Source organism: Ammospiza nelsoni, chromosome 9, assembly GCF_027579445.1.
Source record: "Ammospiza nelsoni isolate bAmmNel1 chromosome 9, bAmmNel1.pri, whole genome shotgun sequence".
Classification (NCBI taxonomy): Eukaryota; Metazoa; Chordata; class Aves; order Passeriformes; family Passerellidae; genus Ammospiza; species Ammospiza nelsoni.
Window position 1 is genome coordinate 15,663,267 of NC_080641.1, and position 25,097 is coordinate 15,688,363.

The following is a 25,097-nucleotide window of genomic DNA, read 5'->3' on the forward strand; positions in this document are numbered from 1 at the left end:
TTTCCTGATAATATAGATGTCACTTTGTGATAACACAGAAGCAGAAAAAAAGCAAAGCATTTTAAAAAGAAATCCTTAACTGGAAGAGAAACTGAAATAGACTGAAACTTCCAGTTAAGTTTGTAATATTTTGCATTGAAGAAAAGAGACAATTCTTTAGGAATAGATTCCAAGCTGAAGACATGAGTTTATTGAATGTCCGAGAGATTTATATTCAAATACAGTTAAAAAAACATAATCCACCCGTACATCCCAAACAGTTTACAACATGGAAATCTCCAGTATTCATATAACATAGTTTACAAAAAAGAAAATACAGCACCTAGATGTGAAGGTTATGTTCCACTTACGTGATGCACAATTAGATTATCACTTCATGAAGAGTTGTAAGTCAAGTCTGAAGAATAAATTACTAAGACAGAGTTTTATGAAAAGCTGAATTTCTATGTCAATTTCCTTATTACTTAAAAGATCTGCTCAGGCAGGACAATACTGTTTCTAGTAAACAAATTATCTAATCTATGACCATCAGCTGTGTTGTTTAACATAAAATGCTATGGAAATTCCCTTGGGAATTACATAAGGAGCTGTACACTGTTTTTTAAAAGTCTGTTTTCCTCAAACTACATGTAGTTTTCCTAGTAACTGTAAGTAAACTACCATTTAACTACTACTAGTTTTAATGGATTTGTCAAGAAGTATATCAGTGTCAAAGAGTACTGAAAGCAAAGAATGTATTCAAATTTCTGGCATCTTTTGCTTCCAATGGGATTTTTTGGTATGAATTGGTTATATAACAGGAAAGGAGACTGTAATGTTCTGAGAGTTGTATACCAGCAGTTGAGTAGTTTCTGTTTAAAATTCCTGTGGAGAACAGAAACTGATAATACCACACTTCTATTAAGAACAGCTAAAATAGAATCTTTGTATTAATTCTTTTGTCTAATTAGACACTCTAAAGAGGTTATATTTAACAGTAGAAATAGAAGTATGCAAGTACCAAAACTGAGAAATAGCTCATATTCATCATTTTCAATAACAGCATTCTGGCTTTGAAGGCTGAAATTTCATTAAAATACAAATAAAAGTTCAATAATTCTACTATGGATTTCTGGAAAACAAAGTCTGCTTTTGCTAATTTAACCTATTAAATATGGGCTACTTTTACATCAATAAAAAGGTGTCAAACATCACTCTGAGCAAAACCTGAAGCATTCTGAGCTTTCAAAAGTGATGACACTATTTTTACTTATTCCAGGCCTTAACTGATAAACAGTACCACTACATTAAAAAAAAAAAGTCATTTGCAGTTTACAATTAATTACACCTATTTGTTACCCAACACGTCCCTTTCAAAATGGATTCTTTCATATTCCAAATGAAAATTTAAAGAGCTCTTTCTTGCCTGTCAGGCAAATCACTACTTGTGCAAATTTAAATACAGTACATTGACCTAATGTAACAGTGGACAGATAGCAAAAGAAGTGTTCAACAAAGCTGTTGCACACTAAGACTTTTTCAGTGTGCAGAGTATGTCTACAATAAAGTGCTTCTCTTAACAAGTTCTATCAATAATAGCATATATAGATGTTTACCTAGTTTTAAAGCTTAAGTTCCTTAATAAATGATCTAGCCTCCCTGTACACCCCCAATCCCACAAGGCACATTCAAAACACAAGCAAAGCACTGACTGTGAAGGATTAAACTAAAATTAAAAAAATTAAGTGGTAGTAAACTACTGACTAGGTTTGTAAACAGTACCGTCCCATTGGATCTCATGCATTATCAAAGTGAGTTTCTGTGGGAGCAGCTGCTGAACTCCAGATTTAACAATCAAGGCAGCTTTCTTCATAAAATGCTATTGTGTCTTAGTGTTTTGGTGTGGAATCCCACCTTTTTCACCACTTGAACAAAAAAAAATCACATTTGATGCATTTAAACCTGTGGTCTTAATTTACAGTAAATACAACTGATTAGTGGCTGGTTTAAATCTATTTAGTTTTGGGGGTTTGTTTTAAATGCACGTGACATTCACCTCTTCTGTTGAACCTTACAATGAAGTTGTGCTCAGTACTCTTTAAGAGAAAGTTTTGGTTATGTTAAAACATAGCCTGGCCATTTTTTTGGAGGCTTTGACCTGATAAAAACTGACTTGATAGGAATAATTAGCTTCTGTAAAACTAAAATGGCATGTAGGATCAAATTCAGTAAATGACTTTTTTCAGGTTCTTTTAAGACCAACTTTCAAAGTTTCTTTAAAAATAAAGTCCATCACTGCAAGTGATCTCTTATATTGAAATAGGACATGCTCCTACAGATGTTTCACAGAAATTAAGTAATTCCACCAACATCAGACAGAGCTTACAAAAAGGGTCCAAGTGCTCTCACAAGGTACACATAGCTGAACATTGCCTTCATACCACAGAAGATGATGCTCTATGAGCAAGAGGCATTCCACTGCTTTTCAGAAAAAGATCACATTGAGTTAATTTAGTCTTTCTCAGCTCTTGCAGCAGAGCAAACAATACCAGAAGTATCAAAACCAGAGCTCCAAGTTTTCCTCATTTGACATCATTAGCGTTTTATCACCACCTGCTCGTATGCTCCAGATCCTCCTCTGAAAGTTTGAAACAAGTTAGTTCAGTGTTAATTTAAATGGAAGCTAAATAGCAAGTATCACATATCAGCAAGTGTATTGATTAAACATCCCATTCCTCCCCAAAAATACCCAACAAAACCAAACAAACAGCAAATACCAAACCAGCTAAATGTGAAGGGTAGAAAACATTTGTCACTATTACCATGCCATGGAGTCACCTACTCTTTAATGCACTAAAGAGATTTTGTTGTACTACAGTCAAAATGAACAAAGAATAATGTTACTGAACAAGAAGTTACTGTTGAACTTCACTAGAATTTTTTAAACATCACATTTAGGGTATCTATCCCCAAGCTGTATCATATGCAGCTAATACTCTTTATATACATTTATACATAAACAGGTCAATGTGTCTAAAAAACTCAGAAAGTGATTGTCATCTTACATTAAGATACAAGAAAAACATCTTCAGTCTTTTGTTCACTCTGAATTGTGAACAAAACTCTCTCAATTCCCACATGACAGCCCATAGTGGGTGGTTTCCACAGCAAATTACAGTACTATGTAAAAATTAATAGGGCAAGCTCTGCCTTGGTACAGTATTGTGCCTGGACTGTTCTGGCAGCTGCATTAGGACAGATCTCTGTGTGCTACAGGGGTGTGTTCTGTACCCTTTCATGTGGTCCTAGACAGGTATTGGTGTGCCCGGTTTTCAGATGAGCCAATTAATTTAACCATTAGTACTACATGCATGTTTAAAATGCAATTATTTTATGACTTTCAATATATTATCAACTGCCTTTATACCTAAGTCCATAGTAATTGCTGAAATACTGAGGCTATTCTGATTTCAGCTATAGCTGTTGAGTTACACTGGACTGCAGTGTAACAGTGTTAGAACACATTCTTGCCTGGTTTTCATGGTTTGTCATCTGAAGATTAACACATTCAGGTCAAGTCATATATCAGGATTGAAGAGGGTTTAGAGAAGAAAAAAAGGTCTCTGGTTCTAAACTATAAGATAACCTGAAGCAGATTATCAAAAGAGTTTAGGGCTGCTAATAGTTGAAAGCTGAACAAGCCATTGAAACAAGTAATGTAAGAAAAGGAAACAAGATTTGTGAGAAAAACAAAACTGAAGAAAATGAGGGTGGTTATTAGGAAGATGTAACAGTTTGATTCTGTAAAGGCAGATGTGTAAAACACTTCAAATTTTCTTCCCACTCCAGAGTAACGTAATCAGGCTGTAGAGCTCCCCTTTGAAACTGGTGTCTGTTACCTGCATCCATACTGAAACATTGCTTGTTTCTAAAAACCTTGGAACTGAGACTCTTCAGCAACTGAAAGTTACAATTCTTATTGAACATTGACATCAGTTCTGTTTTGGAACTAATCTATATGTCCTATTTTAAAAACTGACAGTCTAGCTTTTGGTGCTTTTAAGTGATACAGAATAGAAAGATACAAAGGTCAAGAATGTAGATACAGAGCAATTGCTGTATAAGATGCATTTTTATTTAGTATTGCCTATGGATTAGTTGTTCAGGCTACATACCTGTTAGGTAGATGGTGGCTTCCAAAAGAAGTGCTTCCACCAGGGCCCACAAATAATCTTAAACCTTCTTCTAAAAGGCAAATGATTAAAATATGTTAGCTTTCTTTAATGCTGTCCTAGCTAAATCCAAGTAATTTTAAATCTACCTGTTTTGCAGCTGACACTTTCAGATGCAAATACTTAGGTAATGAAGAACCAACTTCATGGTGTAGGTTGGAGGAAGTACCTTTGTCATAGATTTGCACCTGCTGTTTTAGGCTTAAAGTAATCACCTGGGAAAGCTCCCTGAGTCATGTAAAAGTATTTTCAATTTCTGGTAGGTAAGATAAAGTAGAAAATGTAGCACAGTCCTTATGAATACAAACAGGGACTGTGAACAGAGTGGGTTTTTCTAAGGCCTGTAATGTACATAAATTTTCTGTAAGCTTCCTTCTTTATCTCCATACCTTCTGCACTTGAGTCTAAACTGAAGTCTTGACTCTGGAGTATTTTTTCAACTATATCATCAGCATCAACTCTGGTAGCATCAACTCTCTTCAGCTGTGACTCCACAGAGTCTTGCTTTACAGGATGTCTGCAAAAATAAATATATTTAGGCTCTCAGATGTGATAAAGTAATTTACTTGTGCTAGATAAGGCCTTCAGATTAAGTGTACCTGCATTGTTTTTCTGGTGGTGCATCTTCAGTGGATGTATCAGTATCAGCTTCAGCTACTTTTGGCTCAGTCTCTTCACATGGCTCCAGAATACTTCCAGTTCCTGTTGAGGTGCTTCCCACTGAGGTACTCCCCACTGAGGTGTTTCTCCTGTGGCAGAGTTCAGACAGACTGGATGACCTAGAGTGACATGTGCTGTATCCTGTTGGGAGAATGCAGGAGAGATGGGTTAGGTATGTTTTTGACAGGCCAGGTCCATCCTGAAAGCAGAATTTGTGTTTTATCTTTGTATAAAGGGACCTTCAAAAGCCCTATGAATGTATGTGCATACATCAACTAGAAACTGACTTCAGATTTTTTATTCTAGCACCTGCCATTTTCTTTTTGTTCTAAGTAATTCTTGTTTACATCAGGACAATTAGAATGACAAATATCATCTCCTTAAGCTTTTAGATCTAAGTCTCCATTTTTTTTACTCATGGAAGAGGTAAAAATCTCATTCAGATATATTAATTGGAGGGAACAAAGGCAAAAAGCTGTCTTGCATCTGAAGAGATAATCCAGTAAATCCAGTACATTTTAAGAGGGAAAGCATGTTACCATTGCCACACCTGAAGCTTCTAGGAAAAAAGCTTTCAATGCAAATCCTTTTTAAAACATAAACTTATTTTCCACTGTCTAAGCCTGTGAAAGAAAAATAATCCCCAACAACTCATAACAAAATTGTGAACAGCTACCTGACAGTTTTGATTGCTGACTTGCATAGCTTGATGTTCTGGAATGTCCACATGCACCAAGTTCATCTGGGACTGAGGCACTCTTTGATGAGACATCTGCAACATGGGCAAGTCACACAGTGTTCCTAAAGCCACCTTTATTGCTACTTTCACAGTAATCTTGATTAGATTCAAAAGTCACATTTCCCAGAGGGGTTAGAGATTTGACACTGATTTTCTACAAACCTTTTGGAAATTCAAGTGCTGCAAAAATACCATGGATGTTAACGAAAATACATTCTTTAAAAAATAAAGATCATAATATATATCTGAGCAAAACAGAGTACCATTGGGTTAGACAGATTTGTATGAAATGTAGTTGTAGATTTGTCTAGTGTCAGTATTAAAGAGATGATCATTCTCTCTCCAGTATCATAGCAGAATGTTGGGCCAGATGTTTTCTGCCTGAAAAGCTAACCTGCTTAAAAACTTCAGCTGTGTTTGAAGCAGAAACTCACAAACTATGTAAGAAGGTTTCTTTGCAGGCCAACTGTCAGCATCCCTTCCAGATTTGAAGTATTTTGAGCATCTTGAAACTATGAGACCAGTTATAAAAGCATTGAAAAATTAAGAGCATTATTCTGTACCTGCTATACCCAGATGTGCTACTTTTAAGTTTTCTCCACCTTTCCTGTCTTCATGCAAAGACTCTGATTCTCCAGCAATTGCTATAGATGTTGCTGTAGAAGGAGGCCTGTAAGAAAAAGGTGGTTAAGATTTGCTGTACTTCTGCTGTAATCCCTCCAAAATGATCAGCACATAGTTTTCCTTTCAAATATGTTGGTATCATTCATACTGTGCATCAGGTTGACCTACAGTTCTTTTCTGGAAACATGCTGCCTAGTCCCCCATTAAGGAAAATGAAAAAAAAAAGGAAGTTTTAGCTATTGAGCTTAAGGAAATTTTACAGAATCAATCTGCTCCGCCCTCAGGCTTCTGGGGATCCTGGGAAAGGCCTTTCCTTTACTGATGATTGGTGGAGTGATATGTCTTTAATTTGAAGTTGTTTCTTATTTTTTTAAGTGTATGAATCACAGGACAGTTTAGACACTAATATGTAATTCAGTACTTGAAGGAATAAGGTGGTAAGTTTAACAAAAAAAAGCCCAATGTGCACAACAGTTGGCCAGGTTGGCTTCTGTGATGTGACACAATCCTGGCATTGTCTCATCCCTGTCATAGAGCAGGAAATTATTCTGGGCTGATAACCCTCCCAACTCCTAATAAAAGGGCCTATGGCACCATCTCCATATATTGCACTCTAAATTTTACCTTCTACAAAATCAAAAAGCATCATGTAAGATGTAGTTTAAATTTTACTTCAATATTAAAAGCTTATAATAAAGCTCAAGTGCTTGTTTGAGTTAATACCAAGACCCAAAGAGAGATCTTATTTAAATTAATAAACCTCTTAGTTTGTGTTTTGCTAGTGCAGAAGAAACTTATTAGAAAATGCCAAAGTGCAAGCAATCTCTTGCAAGCAAATACAACCAAAATACATTTCAAGATATCTACAAGATTTTTAAACGCTTTGTTATTTTCTACATTGGGAACAGACTGCTGGTCTGCATACAAATGGGTATTTGTTGACATTTTAGATTTGGTATAGTCAATAAATTAGTCACTGTCTTCATGTAGAGTTACACAGCCCCTCTTAGGTTATGTTGGAAAGTAAAGAGAGAAAGAAAAAAGCACTTCCAGAAATACAGTGCCTGTGTGACTTAACTGCATAACATACTTTTGAAAGCAAGAGCTGAATGGTTTCAGGGATGTCATCCCAGATCAAACACCAAGCCTTCTAGGCTTCTTCATAAAATATGTAGTTTGATGCCAGATTATGAAACTGTTTTAAGGTTTATTTTTCCTTCTACAAAGGACATCTGGATTAGATAAGTTGTTTGTTCTGTTTGTGTTGAAAGTTTATGTTCCAGGAAATGGTTATATCACCAGTTTGGAAGAAAATGCCAAGTCTGAATAATTTGAGTAAGAGATTTTTTTCCCAGGAACCCAGAAAACTATTTAGATATTAATTTCAACTCCTTCAGTACTAGGCAGTAAAAAACAAATACACTGCTATGTTAGTATTCAAGACTAATGATTAGTTGCCTTTGAGGAATTGTTTATCAGTGATGTATTTGTTAGTAGGGCTGACTGTAAAGTAAACCTACTAAAGCTGTTCTCAAGTAAAAGGGTGCTCAGTAACTTGGGGTACAGAAAAGTTTTGCCAATCAGACAAATTCAGATAATACCCTCTTGCTATTTATTCAGTAAACATAAGATGGGATTCTGCAGTGGTTCAGTGTTCTATTCTTCTCATTAAAGGTTAGTAGAGGAGAAAAGAAAGGACATTTAGTGGTGTAAGGGGACATTGAAGAGTGCTGTGGAAAGTCACCTAAGCCAGACTGGTACAAAACCACAGCACAACTATTACACTTCCTTAACTACAGAGTAAGGACAATGAGGCCAAAAGATCCTCAATGTATAGCAGTGAATTTTCCTAGCTACCTGCCCCTCAGAAGTTACCTATTGCATCTTTTACCAAGCTGCAGAATGTCTTTGCTAAGTAAATATCTGTGAGTGCTTTCTCTTGTACTAAGTCCCATCATGCTTCTGTTGTTTGTTGGGGTTTTTCTGCAAATGAATATTTCAAAGTCATCTGAGACTTGTGAATAAAACGTATAGCAGCACATTTTCCAGACTCAAGTATTAGTCAGATCACCCCTTACCAAGTATATTTATATAAAATTGCTGTAGGAACAGTTTTCCTGAAGTGGTTTTTCTTTTTACATTACAGATGTACAGGTGATTATTCTGTGCTTGATACCGAGTTCCTAACAGCAAGAACTATGACACTTCTACTGGCAATTTTACCATGTTAGTCATTATTCAGCTACCATTCCATTTTTTTGTGGATTTTTTTTTAAATACTGTTGCCATATTGGAGAGATGTAAAAACACAAATTAGAAGTATAATTCTCAACATGGAATGCATGATCAAAACATCCCACAGGGATTTTTTACAAACTTACGTTTTAAAGCATGGGTCTCCAGACATCAGCTGCATGTTGATCAAAACCTACACATTAAGAAAACAAAATCCATCATAAGAAAAAAAAATTGTTTGTGACACATATGTGGTCATGTAAATAAGTTATATTTGCCACAAATGTTATATTTAATGAAAATAAAATGCCATAATCACACATGCATAAAACAACATCATTTTCCTTAGGCATACAAACAACACAAAATACCATTTAAAGTAACATAGTTACACATACAAGATTCTGAAAAAGAAACATAGATCAAGGAGAATCTCAGAATTATTAATAATTAAGATGGCTTCAAGGGAAAAACACAGCCAAGAAACCTAAAACCTGAATGATCAAACAGAACATTGTTTAGAGCAGTGGGTGCTGAAGTATGTTCTTTGCTGAGGGTGTTCAGCAAACTGCTGGCTCTCAGTACGGGTTGTGCTAACATCAGAGACAGCAGAAGCACACAGGGTAAATAAGCCATAGGACACAGTGCATTGAGGGCTTGTTAGGCAGGCCAAAGCCATCCATTACAAGTGTTCTGGACAGTCTGGGACTGTCAGATCAGAAAATCCATGCACAGACCATATACTGAATAATGTGGAAAATTTATCCTGGTGTCCCAGTAGGAAAAAGAAAATTAAAATTACTTGAAACAATCAAGTAATTTTAATATGTAATTATTTTTAGGTTTATGGAGCTTATTCAGTTTTTTTAACTTCCTGGATTAAGGGAAGAGGATATCAGAGTGGGTGTCTTGCAAGAATTCTCCCGAACTGTTAGCATGATTACTATAAAATAGAAAACAGGAAAATCCCAGGACTCATCCCAGGTATTGGAGGTGGCTTGTACATATATAAGCCAATTAATAGATTCACAGATTAATTAAAATTAAAAGATGCACAGGAGGGTTGCCCACTCTTGAAGATACCATACATTAACTTGTTCATTTTTCAGCTCCCCTTAGACTAGGAAAACCTTTTAAAAGCTTTTCTTTTACAGCAATCCAGCTCCATTTCAAGATAGGGCAAATGATATTTTTGATTGCATGGATTTTAATGATTGTCTCTAAACAACACTTTCAGTTTTACTTCAAATAGCTTTCCTTCCAGAAAGAGGTTCAGCAAATAAGTTTTAAATTTCATTAAGTGCTTAATAATAGCACTTGTTCTCTGCTTTATTACTTTAAGTATGATAAAGGAAAGAAATTACTTTGAGAATGGAGTTGTCTTGTCTTGTATTTTTGGTATCATAACCTTCCAGTAAACAGCGACGAGTGGTATTTCCTGATCCAGCAAATTCTGCTAGATTTAGATCTGCAAATCCCAGCTGTTAAGAGAAAATGACAATTAGTAGTAAGCATTTGGCTAAATGAAGGTACTTGCTAATTACACATTAAGTACCACTCAATAGCAGTTTCATTCAAATATTAGAATGCCCATTTAAGGGAATGGACTGAGGCAAAAAGCAGAAAACAAACCCAGAAAAAAATCAGCATAGTTATATTTTCAGTTAAAAATTTTAAGTGCCAAGAGAGAAAAAGAATAAGGAGAGTTCTCTTTATCATTTAATGTTAATGTTTACTTTTACTAACCCTTTCCGCATACCAACCTGAAAGAAAAAAAAGTTTTGGTGGTATAACATTGTTACAGACTTATTAAACACACTGATTGGAAGTTCCAACAGCACTGTGTCACTATAATGTACATTATGAAGTCATGGGTATTAAGTCCTATTCTGGAATTACTGTAAAAGGGCATAAAATGGCAAGAAAGAAAAGCTTATCTGTAGGCAAAATTAGCTACATCTCAATTTACCTTTGCATATGCCTTTCCTCCTTTTAATTCCTAGAAGAAAAAAAAAACGGAAAAAAGACATACCATTAAGCCATTAAATATACTGACTCAAGATTTTTCTTTGTTTTTTTTTAGAAATGCAGGTATTACTTTTGAAATATCTCCTCACATATTTGCTACACTATGCTGTTGTCATTTAGACCTTAATATTCATAATGCCTTTGGAGCAGGCCAGCAAGACACTGGTGTCTTGGAGAGAGGAATAGCAAATGCCTGATGCCAGCTGGCACTGGGCTCTTACAAGGTCTGGCCCCAAAGGTAGGACACACTGCATGCAAAATTCTGGTACTTAGCACAGTTCAAGGCTTCTAAGCTTACTGCTGCTAGCTGGAAATATCAACCAAGAGTTAACTTTATAAACACTGAAGGGGAATTCCTTTGTTGCCCTGCTGGAAAAAGGGTTTTCTTCAATAAAAACATAAAACCCCCATAAATTAGTCAAAGTAAAGGAAGTAATAAGATTACTACAAAATTTTGACTAAAGGAATACCTGGTGTGATTGCAGCTAAAATTTGCTTTATGAAGTTTATCAGACATTCAAAAATGAAAACAAAACCAAGGAAGAATGAGCAAGGAAAGAGGAGAGGAGGGAGAAGAGAGCTGCTTACCTTCCGCACAGACACCCTGCAAGTGCAGGTATCCAGAATCCCTGTTGTGGCACTGGCACTGATCTTACACATGAAGAAGAACTTTTTCTTCCAGCGGACACAGTTTGCCTGCACTACCTCCCTGCAAGCAGAGAGCATATGCTCACTGTTAGCTGCACATACACTCAGAACCACACACTGCAATAACACAGCTCAAGAGCAAACACTGGTTCCACACCTTGTAGAGTGGCCACTTCATGCACATTCTGGTCCAAGGTGTGATTAATAACAATAATCCCCCATTCTGCACTTAACAGTTGCATGACTAATAACTGTTTCAGGCCTTGAACGCACTATTAGACCTCCAGAAGAGTTCAGCAGCAATGTGTTTTTTCAAATGAATGAGAGTGTAATTTCTGCAGTTTGCCTCAGGAGTGTGAAGTCTTCCTGAACATCAGCTCCCAGGCACTGTCTCCCAAGCTGCTGAGCTTTGTAATGTGCTGAAGACAACATCTTTGACAAGTGGTTTTTCAGTTCAGAGAAAAGGAGCGTCATACAAGCAAAACTACATAAATTTGAGGCCTGGAAAAGTAGAAAGGAGATTATGTGCAATAACCAGAGACAAAGTAATGCACTTGGGGCAAATGAGAATTGCAGTTACATACTGTGACCTTGCCATTTGAGAGCAAAATAAGCTGACACAGCTGAAGGGATCTGTTTCTCACAGGAGGATAACAATCTGACAGTATTGGCAGATGAAGGCAGGATGAAGGATGCTTTCAGTTATGAATGTCATTTTATAAAGCTCAGACAGAACACATTCTGTTTGGGTAATTCTGACCAAGAACAGACTCCAAAATGAAAAGGCACAGGGAGGACAACTAGAAAACCCCTGTATCGTAAAAGAAAAAAAAACCCTGATGATTTCTTCTATCAGTCTAACCACTGAAGTACCATCTTCACATATAAACATGTGTCTCCTTTTTCCTCTTCCGTTTTCCTAATACATAAATTCCTATGTTTTATACTAACTTCTGCCAGCAGCTTATTATTGAAGAAGCAGTTTGATGTCTTTAGCAGATAGAATCCTATCGTTCTGCAGAAGCTGGAGCCAGAGTTCATCACGTGTATAGAAAAATGAAGAATTGCAGGGTGCTCACAAAAGCTCTCTTTGCTGTGCTGGTGAGACTGCCTGCTCCAGGGCTCACAGGCACTGTGACTTCCTAAGGTGGGAATAAATCAGCCAGCCTAAAATGAGTCAGTGTAATGAGCACAACAGACTAACAGATTCTGATGATACAACACTGAGTCACATTCAAGCATGTGACCTGGAAGGAACATGCTCTGTAAACACCATGATCTACTCTTTATCTGGGATGTTTTACATTGCAAACTTGCCTGTATTGTGGAAAAAAAATGAATCCCATCCTGCTGTCATGTGAGTTATTTAAATATACAAAAGAACCAGAATTCAAAAAAGGCAAATTCCAAATAGTCACATCTCTATTGAAACAGGCTCAGACAAGAAGACATCATGTAAAAGTCACTCTTAAAAGGGATAACAACTGCTAGCATTTGTGACACATATGAAACACTGCCACTAAATTGAAAGAGTTCACTTGTCATCCATAAAGGTCAGAAAATCCTTTCTCATTACATCTGTTTGTTGCAGAAGTAGGACAGCAGTCATCATCATCCTTCCCACCCTTTCCTTGTCACCCAGGACACCACTGGCTCTACCAATAACAGCATCACTTTTGCTGCTACTCATCATTTCACTAAGTTCTTGGAGTGTTTTTGCTTCTGTAACATTTCCAATTAGTAATAATGATACTTTTTTCCACTGAAAAAGTGTTTTTGTAAACTCAAAGTTGAAGCAATGTTCCAGAATCTCTGTACTACTCAGTATAATGGTTCAAGTTGTTTCTGCTTCTCAGAACAGCCTCCTGTCTCTGCAGCAAAGTCAAAGCAGCTGCACATTCCACAGTTATGGTGTCCTGACATCACTCACATTGTAGCAAAAGATAATGCAGTGAACATTGAACACATTTTTGCTTGTAAATGCAAGAGAAATATAAGTAACATCTGCTTGAGAAATGTAAGTATCCTTAAAACCTTTAAGGATTTTGAATTTATTTCAACATATCAATACTACTATATGGGTATAATGGTTCAAGTAAGGAATATAGCACAAAACCACTCTGCCTTTGATAGACTCAGTCCACTCATATCACAGGTCAGGATTTGCAAACAAGAAGCAGAAGTGGCAGTAAAAAGGATTCAGTTATGGATACTGATGGTCTCATTTTTCTAAAAAAATCAAAACCAGTAATCCTGCTTCCTTCTCATAAGGATGTCAGAAAAAAAGTATCATTAGATTCTTTCACTGGCATATAAATCAAAAGATATTTGAAAAATTTGTACACAATTTAAAAAAACCCAAAACGAACAAAAAACTAAACAAAGAAACCCCCACCAAAACCCAACCCTATTCCCATTAAACAGTTCTTCTAATTCCACTATATAAAACAAAAAATTGATGTATTTTAATTCAGGAAATTTTTTTGTAAAGAGGAGCACCATCTAGCTATTCCCATTGTGCTGAAAAAAGGTCAAATAATCAGAACATTTAACTTCAACAGTAACATCTAAGTTTATAAGATTCTTAGTTAAGTGCCAGGCCTTTAGAAAATAAACAGCTGTATTGATTGGCTGCTATGGAAATGAACCCAGATAACTTCTGGCAGCTCTTGCTGTGCTGCAGAACGCTGGGGAGAGCTTTCCGTTCTGAGTCAGTTTCCTACAAACCTCCCCGTCACTTCACCACATGCAAAGCAAAACCAGTTGTTTTCTTAATCAAAACGTATCTTAGTTACCAAGATGCACTGGAATACATACTAGGCTGTAGTGCTTTGAATAATTGAATAAATGCTGTCAGTAGTATGTAACCAAGAATAAGTTCAATAAACAGATACTGCAGGATAAAATTACACCAAACTATAGTGTGTTACCATCGCTGTTTTTTCTTTAGAGGAACAATTTCACATTGACTCAATTTCAAAAGCAAGATTTAAGCTGTAGTCAGGTCCTTATTTGTAGATGTTTCGTATACTGAACACAATTGCCTTTTAAAATGTTGAATAAAAGTATTGAATTTTTCTTCTGATACATAATAAAGGAAAAAAGTAAACTCAAATAATAGACAACAAATCCTACTCTAGTCACCTCCTCATTCTAAAGTGCTACAAGTGATGGACTACTTTTTAACGTGTTTATGTTTATCAGATTGTTTGTTCATTTCCACATGGATAAAATCTATGAATAATGGCTGATTCCAGCAAATAGCTACAAATACAAAAATAAGTAAGTCACTTTTAGGGACCTTCGGTGCCCTGGGGAAAATCCCTTCTTGGTAAATGGAAAAGCTTTAGCATGAGAGGCTCTGAAATAAAGAAGCCAAAACTCCTTGTGGACATTTACCAAAAGACTGTGTTCCATTAATCAGAAAATTTGATTTCTTTAACAGCCTATTAGGATCTTTAGCCATATGGGGATGATTATGTTAAACTGCTTGTGTTTGTAGTGCAATTATTTTAGATTTATTGGTCACCAAAGAAACAATAAATTGGGATCATTGTTTTAAGATGCCATTCAGTCTGTTCACATGAAAATACTTCCAGAACTACTTTTGGATTCAGCTGGGTCAGTACACCTATTTATGTCAAAGAAAGTGGTGTTTGCTAATGCATCTTACAGCATGTGAACATGAGTTCACATGAGTTATCTACTTGCTGTAAATACTGTGAAAAACCAGCTTTTTCACTACATGAGGTAAATGAAAATATTATTACTATCGTTTAAAGCCTGTAATTTGATGAGAGAATCACCTAAATTTTGCTTGTTAATTTTAGAAGAAAATCTCTCCTACTGATAGGATGGCCTGAGGGAAGTGAGGCTGCTGCAGCTGCACCAGTCAGAGGGGAGCAGCAGCGAGGCAGAGGAGGTGTTCCCGGGAAGCGCCGCTGCCAGCACTCACAGCCGGCCCGGGGCACTCACAGCCGGCCCGGGGCCACTCACAGCCGGCCCGGGGCCACTCACAGCCGGCCCGGGGCCACTCACAGCCGGCCCGGGGCCACTCACAGCCGGCCCGGGGCACTCACAGCCGGCCCGGGGCCACTCACAGCCGGCCCGGGGCCACTCACAGCCGGCCCGCTCCGGCAGCGCTAGGGCTGAGCAGCACAGAGCTCTGCTAGACACATCCATAGACAGAGACCTGTGCATGGCTCCAGGCTATCCCACCTGCTATCCCACAGTCCAGCTCCAGCCCCCAGTGCCTCTGCTCCAGGTGCAGGCACCGCAGGCACAGGCATCTCTGATGGCTGGTCCCACCCCCGTGGCTGGCGTTTGCTGTGACCCATCTGGGCTCCCCACGTGCCGGCACCCCAAGTGCTCTGGCCACACTCCCTGGGCAGCTGCTGGCACAATGGACACACAGGGCCCGTGAGCCACAGTCCCACTCCCATGGCATGAGCGTGCTCACTCTGGCCTCTCCTGCTGCTGGCAGCCCTGTGACACTCTTGACTCCAGTTGCTGGCACTCAGACATTCCCTGCCCCACAGTGCATACTGAACACAGAGCCCTTCCCCAGGAAAGGGTCACAATGTTCTTCATCAGAAAGATACAGCAGACATTACTAATTAGAAACAGATTAAACAAATATACCAACCAGCAAACTACATCCAATTGGCCCTTGATCCCCTTAACTCCCTATTTCTCCCCACACTTGTTCCTCCTCAAACTCATCCCTTCCTCCACCTTTAGTTCCTCCCCAAATTGTCCCACAATAAGCCTCTTCCCTTGCATCCCATGATGTGTCTCATAGAGAGCAACCCCCTCAGTCCAAAACATGCTTTAGTTTTAGTTCAACATGATGGGTTTCCTGCCTGGACAATGGGGCTAAGAATCTCCTGGGACAGCCCTGGGAGGGGCCCAGAGAGGGTGTCCCCTTGTGCAAGCCCATAATTTCAGTTCCCCACCTGCCTGTGTGTCCCTGGGCTTGTGTAGATGGGCGTTGATGGGCTGATGGTTCCTGTGACAGGACTGGGAATAGCTGGAGCTCAGTATTATTTTAGGCTCGCCACTCTCCCCTGCCTTTGCTGACTGCACTCATTTGTGGGTGTGCAAATGGACTTCTGTCACCTAAAGCTTCCTTTGATCGATCCCCCTCTGATTAAAGTTAATACAGGTAGCTCTGTCCTCCTGATAAAAATACAGTATTCAATAGCCTGGAGTTACTTTTAGTGTAGAAAATAGTCTTCTAAAATGGGAGCAATATCCCATTCATATATATATTTCATATATATACTTTTTAATATATCTAACATCTTCTGCAGAAAGCTGGAACACCTAACAAAGGCCAGTGTCACCTTATAGACAGGAATTAAGGCATTAACCTACAATCTAACAGCCACACTGTCAGTGGGTTCAGGTACTGGGAGATTCAACCTTTCCTAGGCTATCTTTAGTATTAGGATGGTATTGTTGGATATAGAGTTCTCAGTTATGCTATACATTAACACAGAGGGCTTTTGCAAGAGTCAAATAACTTCTTGCACTCCTCCTACCCAAAATCTACTTGTATGTAAAATCTGTGCAGTGTCATAGTTGAGGGAAATATACAGGTACCTCTGCAACAGGGTCCTGGAGCAGTACTAAGCTAAATTTTAAATTGTTATCCAATAACCAAAATGCTAAATTTAGGCCTCATATAGAAAAGTGCATCAGCTGAAGTGCTCAGAGCATGAGCTCAAAAATATATGCTGCAGCAATAAGCTGTGTAAAGCTTTAATATATTTCTCCATTCAGAAACAAATTTATTTTACTTTTCCTTTAATATTCTGTTTCCCCCATGCCTGTGGCATATAAGATGATGCATTTTCTCCAACAAAAACATTTTTTCCTAAGCATTGCTGCAAAACTGAACAAAACAAGTCATTTACAAACAGAGCTTCAATGGTTCACAAATTTCAGGACTAAGCAAACAGCTGGCTCTGCAGGAAGAGCTCCACTTGTTTACAGTGCACAGCTCCCTAGTTAATTTGCTGTTAGTACGTGCAAAATTTGAACAGTAATCATTTTCTATTCCACATGTTTTTAGTCATAATAAATCAGGTTACATTTTTAACTAGCAGCATTTCATGTCAACAACTTCTTATAAAATATGTATTAAATTGATTGTGGATGAAAAACTGCTGGGTACAGGCAAATGCAGAGACCTAGAGGGGAATTAGCACTGTGAAGGGTAAACTGCATTAGAAGGCTGTAGTCAGCAAGTCAAAGGAAATTGAACATTTGAGACTGTATCTGCAGCAGTGGGGTTGGCTTTAGGGCCTTCTTGGCAGAAGGCTGATGAACTGAAGCAAGTCCAAGGGTGTGAGATGAGGGTCCGGAGTCAGAGATGAATTCTTCTCTGATGCAGGAGAATTTGGAAACATGGGATTTTTACAATCTGATGATGAGGTGAAGGAAGATCTAATTGCCATCTACCGCCATCTCTACTAAGTTGAAAGGTGGAGCCAAACATTACTTAGTGAGGAACAGAGAAAGGAAAAAAGGCAAAACCAAGGTAAGTTCGAGTAAAATAAGAGAAAAATGTTCACAGTACAAGTGAACTGCAAGGACTGGCATCTCCGTTACTGTAGATTTTCTAAAGCTGACAGGACAAAGCTCTGAGCTTCCTGATCCAACTGAAATTAGTCTTGCTTTCAGCAGGCAGCTGGACTGTGTGATCTCTGGTATTATCCTTCACCCTAAATTATTCCGTGAACAGAAATAGTCCTTAAAATATGAAGGCAATCAGGTGCTGTGGTACTTGCAAATGGCAAATCTGTGGCAGAAAAATAACTGTACTTCATGTACTGTGCTGATGTCAGGGGGGAAAAGCCAACAAAGCAACACCAGCTCTTTTAAATCCAAGTGCCAGTTCTGTGTAAGGCAGGCACCTTAAGCATGAAAGCTTTTCCCACTGTCTCTCCCTCTTCAACAGATGTCTATCATGTATCTCTTCTCAAACACTTTTTGTGACAAGTTAGCTGTTGATACATTTCTTACCAGTTCTTACAATTACAGTTAGGGAAGTCTCCCAAGACTGAGCCCTTTTTATATCTGCAATAACCAGTTACACCCTATGCAAAGAGCAGAGCATACAAATATTTTATTTTCTTCTATCCTAAAGATAAACCCCTTCAAAACTAATATTATCTTCTTTACTCCTCTGTTTCTTTGGTTTTTTTCAACCATATTTTTTTAATCAGTTCACTAAACACATTTTACTGTAACTATTAATGAAAGGAGAAGTACCAAGAAACTACACGTTGAAAAGTTGTACTTTGTGTAGAGAAGTTCTCCTTCTCACCTTTTCCTCCCTACAGAGGACAGTGTCTGAAAGCTGCTTAACCAACTATCTCTTCAAAACTGAGGAAACATTGAGTGGACATTTGAGAGTCTGAAAAAAGCAACTATAAAACTGCAAGGTAGGACTTTTATCCCACTGCCAATACTCCTCACAGTACTTGAAAACTTATTTTGTTTCAAGTTCTCCAGCTGCAAATCCAGTTACAGCTGAAAAAGCTACTAGAAGTAGCATTATCCAGCTCTGAAGACTGTCAGCAGGATTCATACATCAGGCAGGAAGATTAGAGTGATAGGGACACTGATTCCATGTGACAGGTATGTTCTTCTAACAAGTACTGCAATTTAAAAACAGAGTTAGTTAAGCCGTGTTACTATCTGGAGAGTTTCTCTCTTTCAAATGCAATAGCAGCAATCAAGAAAAGAATGGTAAAAAGACAACTTGAAGAATCCAGTGAGGCAGAAAACCTATTTGCTGGTGTCACAAAAAATAGATGTGGTTTTAGACAGTTGAGAAGGAAGTGGCCATGATCACGAGAAGTAAGAAGTACTTATCTGGCAGATAAGAAGTCAATTTCTACAGCAAGCAATTACATGCTCTAGCCTGTACCTGTTAGGAATAGGAATGTATTCATGCATGATCTCCCAAGACTTCCCCTCAGGACTCAAGAGGGTACATAAAAAAACACTGCATTTCTGAAATCAGTTCAAAAATAAAATTATTTGATGAAAAGCTTATAGCTCTTGGCCACCTTGAATCTCTGTCTGTCACATACAGCAATCATAATCAGCTTCTTATTTTAGAATGTTGTTGTGGAAAAGAAAGAGGATAGAAACATCAGCAGTTTAAATTGTCAGAAATCAGATCTGAAAGGAAGGAGAATATGACAAGCTGAAGGCTGCAGTCAGAAGAACACACCAACCAGGTCCTTTTCTTGAGTGGGGTGCAGCTAGAAACCAAGCTAAAAATGGAACTAGCAGGCATACAGCTCCTATAGCCTCAGTTGATAAGAGTAGAGCACTGAAAGTACACCCTCAAGAAATCAGATCCTGATTCCCAAAATTTCTTGGATTTCCTCATATTCCATCTGTTCATTTACTGCTGATTGAGCAACAGCCTATGAGCCTCAGTTATCTGCTCTAGGGACTTATTAATTTTTGATTCAGCCTTTTAAAATGAGTGCAATTGCAGAAAGCCTATACTTGCTCTATATTTATATCTACATTAGAATGGCCACAAAAATATGCTTAGAATTTAGTCGAGTCTGTACCTTAAAATAGTATTTATTTCTGTTCAAAATATTAATAGGTGCAATTTCTGCCCTGAAATAATCTTGTGTCCTTTCATGGTGCATTTGCCATTATGTGCACACTTTTTTATGACCAGGCAGTATATAGATACACAGTAGCTGGGAATCTGCACATGTGTACCATATTAATGTATCCAATTTCAAAGAGAGATCTCATGTCATTGGCCCGGGGAAAGGTAGAAAGATGCCTTGCCACACAGGAAACCAGGCTTAAGGTAGGAAAGTTTCCTAAATGAAATTGAGGTTTGTTAGCATAACTTTGCATACATCCACAGCCCACTGCCTGAAAATCTTTTATTCTAAAACACAATGGTAAAGATCCAGAAATCATACTAGAAAGCAATTTCAAAAAGCAGAGAGCAGGAATTACACTGTATGGCTGATTGTAGTTTGCTGAAACAACCAAACAGAGCCTCTCCCTTTCCACAATAGCCTTCAAGGTTTTCCCTGGTTTACAGTCAGAAGTTATAACACATTAATTCTTGCCAGAATTCCAAGGTCCTGATCTTGCAGAAACTCTCAAACATTTTTACCAGTTTAAACACCGCTGCCACTTGGCTGGTCAATGTCCTTGGATAAAGACTTTACTTGGCACCACCAGATTACTTTAAAAGTCGATATTCTTATCCAGTAATTAAACATTTAGTGTTATAATCCAGAATTTTCTTTTCCCACAGTAAGAATTCACAGATGTGCACAGGGATGTTTCAAACAGAAGTTTTCTAATTGGAGTTCTAAAAAAGTATATGCAAACACAGAATTGCAAAGTGATGTGATTTCTATTTACACACCAGCCAGATCACTGTGTACCATACTATACACACCGGTTTCACTTGGTCACAGAATTTCTCTACACTTCAGGCACACATCTGTGGGAGCCAGAAAAGTAACTGGATTGTGACAAGTCTCCAGTAGCATGGCCCACATCTCCATAATATATTTCTTAGGTAGCTCTTTCTCAGCAAAGATCTGAGAAGTGAAAAAACCCTATTTTTCAGTAGCTTAAACTTTTATCAGTCTTCTTTCCATCTCACTTCAGTGATCAGATGGATGATGAAGGTACCACATTGCTTGCAGGATCATGACTTTAATCATTCATACAGCATGATCCATAGAGGGCTGACAAGACAATCACTTTGAAACTGCTTTCATGACAACTTGCTGCATACACATGGGCCCCTATTCCAAGGCAACTGCTGCCCTGGGTTTTTATGACATTCTTCTCTGTGAGCAGGCTTTGGAAATAAAATGCTAATAATGTTAGGGTGGTTTGTAGACTATTAGTTGGACTTTTTTTACTTTCTAAGGCAAGAGGCAACAGGGTCTTGGTCTGTATGGGCACCAACTTGAGAACTTCATAACTTCTCCCTAAATAATTATAGTTTACTAGACCTCAGTGAGTAATAAAAATAAAGCTATTAAGGAAACAATCAGTTGCGCCCTGTAGTATAAATTTTTTTTTCATGAGTTACTCTATAACTTTCTGAAACAATAGAATCCTTTCAGTATCTTTTACACAGCTAAAAAGATCACTACTCTAGGGATATAACTGTCAGCTCACAGTGAGGCTAACAAATGCATGCAACTGGAAGATTATGGCCATGTGAAAGTTTGCAACTGATAAGTTTTGAAATACTACCGCTCCAGTGTAAACTTAATTTCCTCCTTATTTATTCAGCCCGTTGCTGAATCACCACTCTGAAAATTCATCTGTTAATTCTTAAGCCAAGAGCAAAGGCACTCCCTAAACTGGCACTGAAGGATCACTGCAGAAGAATTCTTGACCTCTCTATCAGCACACTCAAACATTTCTCAGTCCAGCAGGAATGAGTTACACTCACGGGGACCTTGACATACCAGCTGTGTTCCATTGCTGTTAGTTTTTAAGCCATAGCTTAAAAGAGCTTAAAAGCCCCAGAAAAAGAAAATGGAAGAATTTCTAAGCTTCAGCTCCAACACCATTTTTTACATCAGTTTCCCTACACACACTGCATCCTACCACACACATTTTACTCTAATGAGCCATTCAGAAAGATATGAATGGAGGCTTTCAAGCATTTAATTTTAGCATCATAAATAGGCAAGGCAAAAAAGACTAAGATCACCACAATGTGTCAAAACCATCTGCTCACTGAAAGCAAGTCCTTGGAAATAGACATCCTGTCCAGAAGATGTATGTCATTTCCAGCCTGTGGAAATGACTTCAAGGCAATAAGGGCTGAAGTAGGACAGTAATGGCACATTAGTGCCTGATTCAGGATTGTTATCATCATCATCTATTACTTATGAAGTCGCTCACAAGAAAAACGTCAAAGAAAGACACAAAATGAGATCAGAGCACTGATGAGTTGAACAACTTCCAACCATACAGAAGAAAGATTTGTCTTCAATTATACATGCTAGTATAATGGAATGGTTAAATAATGAGGTTGTAGGCCAAATGTCCATTTTATTCCTTCTCCCTTATTAATTTAATTTATAGAATCAAAAGCAGATAATTTAGAAAGCTCTGTAACAACAGTATTTTAATAAGACAATAACTGAATATTCATGGATTTGTTGCTGTCTTCTCTCATAATTCTATGATACATTTTCCAGTAATTCCTTTTTGTAATAATACTACAATAAAATAATAACTGATACAACAAGAACAAGTGTAATGGGAGGGGAATCTCCTCCTCCCCAGACCTGCAGCCACAGCACACACCCTTCCTATTGACAAGGTTCTGCCTCTGCCAGGTACTTGGAAAAGACCAATACACTGGCCCTCTATTTACCCATTGCTACCCGTGGATCAGGGAGCCACTGTCACAACCCATGACTGCTCATTGCTGAGGCACAATTGAAGGAAAACACAGAGGAAAAAAGGACATCTGCCTTGCACTTGCACTGCAGAAATGAGCATAAACAAAGTCAGTATTACATGATCTGAGCACTTAGAGGAAAAACTGAGGACTTTTCCATGGAACTTAGATCTCCATGCAAATATCCACAGAACAAAACACAGCAAGCCAGTGCTCAGTAATTAAACAATAAGGTCGCACAACCCACAGGGGACAGTTCAGACTACAGGCTTGGGGACAAGAAATTCTCCCCTCCTGTTACCCATCCGCTCAGCAGCTCCAGCGTTATGGCACAAGAGACAACCCTCATCACTCAGTGATTCCTCTCCTCTGTTACTCCGTGTTTAGGAGCCTCAATATTTATTTTACAGCGTTACGACTCCCGGCAGCGAGCAGCCACGCAGACGAGGAGTTCCTGCTACCACATGTGTTCTCCCGCCGTTGATGCTGGCACAGCAGGCGGGACAAGAAGACGGCCGGGATGCCCGGTGCCACAGCAGCTTCCCCTTGGGCGAGGGGAGCGGCGGGCAGCGCGGCCGCAGCCGCCAGGAGCCCCAGGGCAGCCGCCCCTCCTTTCCCCGGGCCCCCGCCCGCCCGCACGAACCGGCCGAGCCCCGGCTGGCCGTGGGAGCCAAGGAGAGCGGGCGGAGGGGCTGCGGGGGGACAGTGCTCCCCCTGCTCTGGGGGACGCGGACTCGACTCGAGCGCAGCCCGTCGGACGGGGGCGGCCGCGGCCCGCCCGGCGCTCCCTGCGTGGGGCGGGCAGCCCAGCAGCCCCGGCTGGCGAGTCCCGGAGGCACTTACCGGGAGGACTCCCCGCTGAAGCTGCCCCCGTCCAGCAGCCGCACCTTGCAGAAGAGGATGCCGTTGACGAAAGGCACGGAGGAAAGCTCGTCCAGTTCCAGCTCCACGCGGAACTTGAACTTCTTCTTCTTCATCATGATGAAGGCCATGGGCTAGGGGCTTCCCGGGGGCCGCCCCCACGGCAGCTCCGCTCCGGCCACCCTGCTCCGCTCCGCTCCCATGCCCGGGGCGAGGGGGGCACGCCGGGACGGGCCGGAGCGGCGGCCGCTGCCAGCTCAGCCCCTGCCGGCCGCGGCGCTCCCGGCCAGCGCTTACATGGCAGCCGGCGCCTCCCTTTCAAACCCGCCCGCCTCCGCTCCGCCCGCTGCCGCCAGCCGCCGCCGGGGCCATTGGCGAGCGCTGCCGCCAGGGGCTCGAACGTCGGCGTGCGGTTCCCCGAAGAAGTTGGCCCGGCCCGGGAGGCGATTGAGCAAGGCTGTTCAATAGCGGGAGCTCGGCGTGCCGCTCCCCACGGCCCGCGCGGGGCCCGGAGCAGTGACGTGGCCGCGGCCCGGCCGAGCGGGGCTTGTGCAGCCGGACCCGGCAGCTCCCCCGCCTGCCGGGGTCCCCTGGCGAGGGGCGCGTCCCAGGAGCGGAACCTCCCGTGCTGCTCCCCGCTCGGCATTTACACGGCGGTAACGTAACAAAGCGTCGTTCAGGCCTCGACGTTTCAACTCTGAATTGAGTTTCCATCTGCTATAATTTAAACCCTACGGGTCGCCTACAGCCGTTCAACCTGTAATTTACAGCCAGCGCCACTTCTGCTACAAGCAACAGATGCTCACGGTCTTGTAGAGAAAAAGAGTGTACACATGTGTGTTTACATTCTTGGCGTAGATAATTACGGCAACACACACGCGACTCTCTTGTTTAATGTATAGTCCAACACCAGCATATGCTCTCTAGGGAACAGCTTTGTCTTAAAAAGCCATTCCAGGAGATCTGAACATAAAGCAAGCTCCGAGTAGCCTCCATCAGCAGATCAGTTTCCTCTTTACAGCGTTGCGTAAGGAACACACAGCATGTCTTCCCACAACCAAGCACTTAATCACATGGTAAGAAAAAGAACTTGTAAGGCTACGTATGCAGTGTGATCTACCCCGTAATCTTCTGGCAGGTCGTGGAAGTAGTGCTGCCCCTCATTCAGTATAAATACATAGAAATATAATTTTCATAGAACACATACCTGATGAATCCAGGTAGCACAAATAATATGCAGCTAAGTATGTCAGAATGTTCGCAACTGTCCTGTAGCGTAATCCTAGTGAAAAGAAAAAAAAAAAGTAGTAGTTAGGAGTAAAAGCAAAAAACACAATCAAACATAATAAATGGAGTGTCTGGAAAATAAATGCTCCTGTTTTTTCCTGCCCCAAAAGATACAGAAAATGAATTTATATACAATTTTCTAGTAAAAAATAAACTACAAGGGTAGTTCTGACACCATTGTCAGTTTTGTTTTTCTAACAAAGAATTCGCTACAAAACTCCTAAATGTCAAGAAATAACTGGCTCTGAAAGAAGTCTTTTTACTGGAGTAAAATTAATAAAGAGATATCTTAGAGAGGACATCTAGGCATTTGGCCTTGACCTATGGCTTCCCCTTTGAGAACATTTCTTTGGTATGCCCT

At 39.7% G+C, this 25,097-nt stretch overlaps 1 protein-coding gene and 1 long non-coding RNA gene across 2 annotated transcripts; both read right to left on the reverse strand.

Annotated features, from left to right (window-relative positions):
• Positions 1-163: 163 nt before the first annotated feature.
• EEIG2 (EEIG family member 2) lies at positions 164-23,741 on the reverse strand. The gene is made up of 11 exons (XM_059478166.1): positions 23,432-23,741; positions 11,086-11,206; positions 10,439-10,468; positions 9,834-9,950; positions 8,616-8,662; positions 6,174-6,280; positions 5,548-5,643; positions 4,811-5,012; positions 4,601-4,728; positions 4,155-4,224; positions 164-2,617 (listed from the first exon to the last, which is right to left on the reverse strand). The coding sequence occupies exons 1-11, from the start codon at positions 23,578-23,580 to the stop codon at positions 2,575-2,577; spliced, it is 1,110 nt and encodes a 369-aa protein (XP_059334149.1). The 5' UTR covers positions 23,581-23,741; the 3' UTR covers positions 164-2,574.
• A 585-nt stretch (positions 23,742-24,326) lies between these two features.
• On the reverse strand, positions 24,327-24,707 carry LOC132076815 (uncharacterized). The gene is made up of 2 exons (XR_009418974.1): positions 24,657-24,707; positions 24,327-24,513 (listed from the first exon to the last, which is right to left on the reverse strand). It is a non-coding gene; the product is annotated as an uncharacterized LOC132076815 (long non-coding RNA).
• Positions 24,708-25,097: the final 390 nt, after the last annotated feature.

Coding starts and splice junctions, on each gene's coding strand:
- EEIG2 (XM_059478166.1), bottom strand. CDS start 23,580: ATGGCCTTCATCATGATGAAGAAGAAGAAGTTCAAGTTCCGCGTGGAG. Junction 5,013..5,547: donor TCAGCAATCAAAACTGTCAG/GTAGCTGTTCAC, acceptor TTCTCCCAACAG/GATACAGCACATGTCACTCT. Junction 2,618..4,154: donor AGCCACCATCTACCTAACAG/GTATGTAGCCTG, acceptor TCAAACTTTCAG/AGGAGGATCTGGAGCATACG.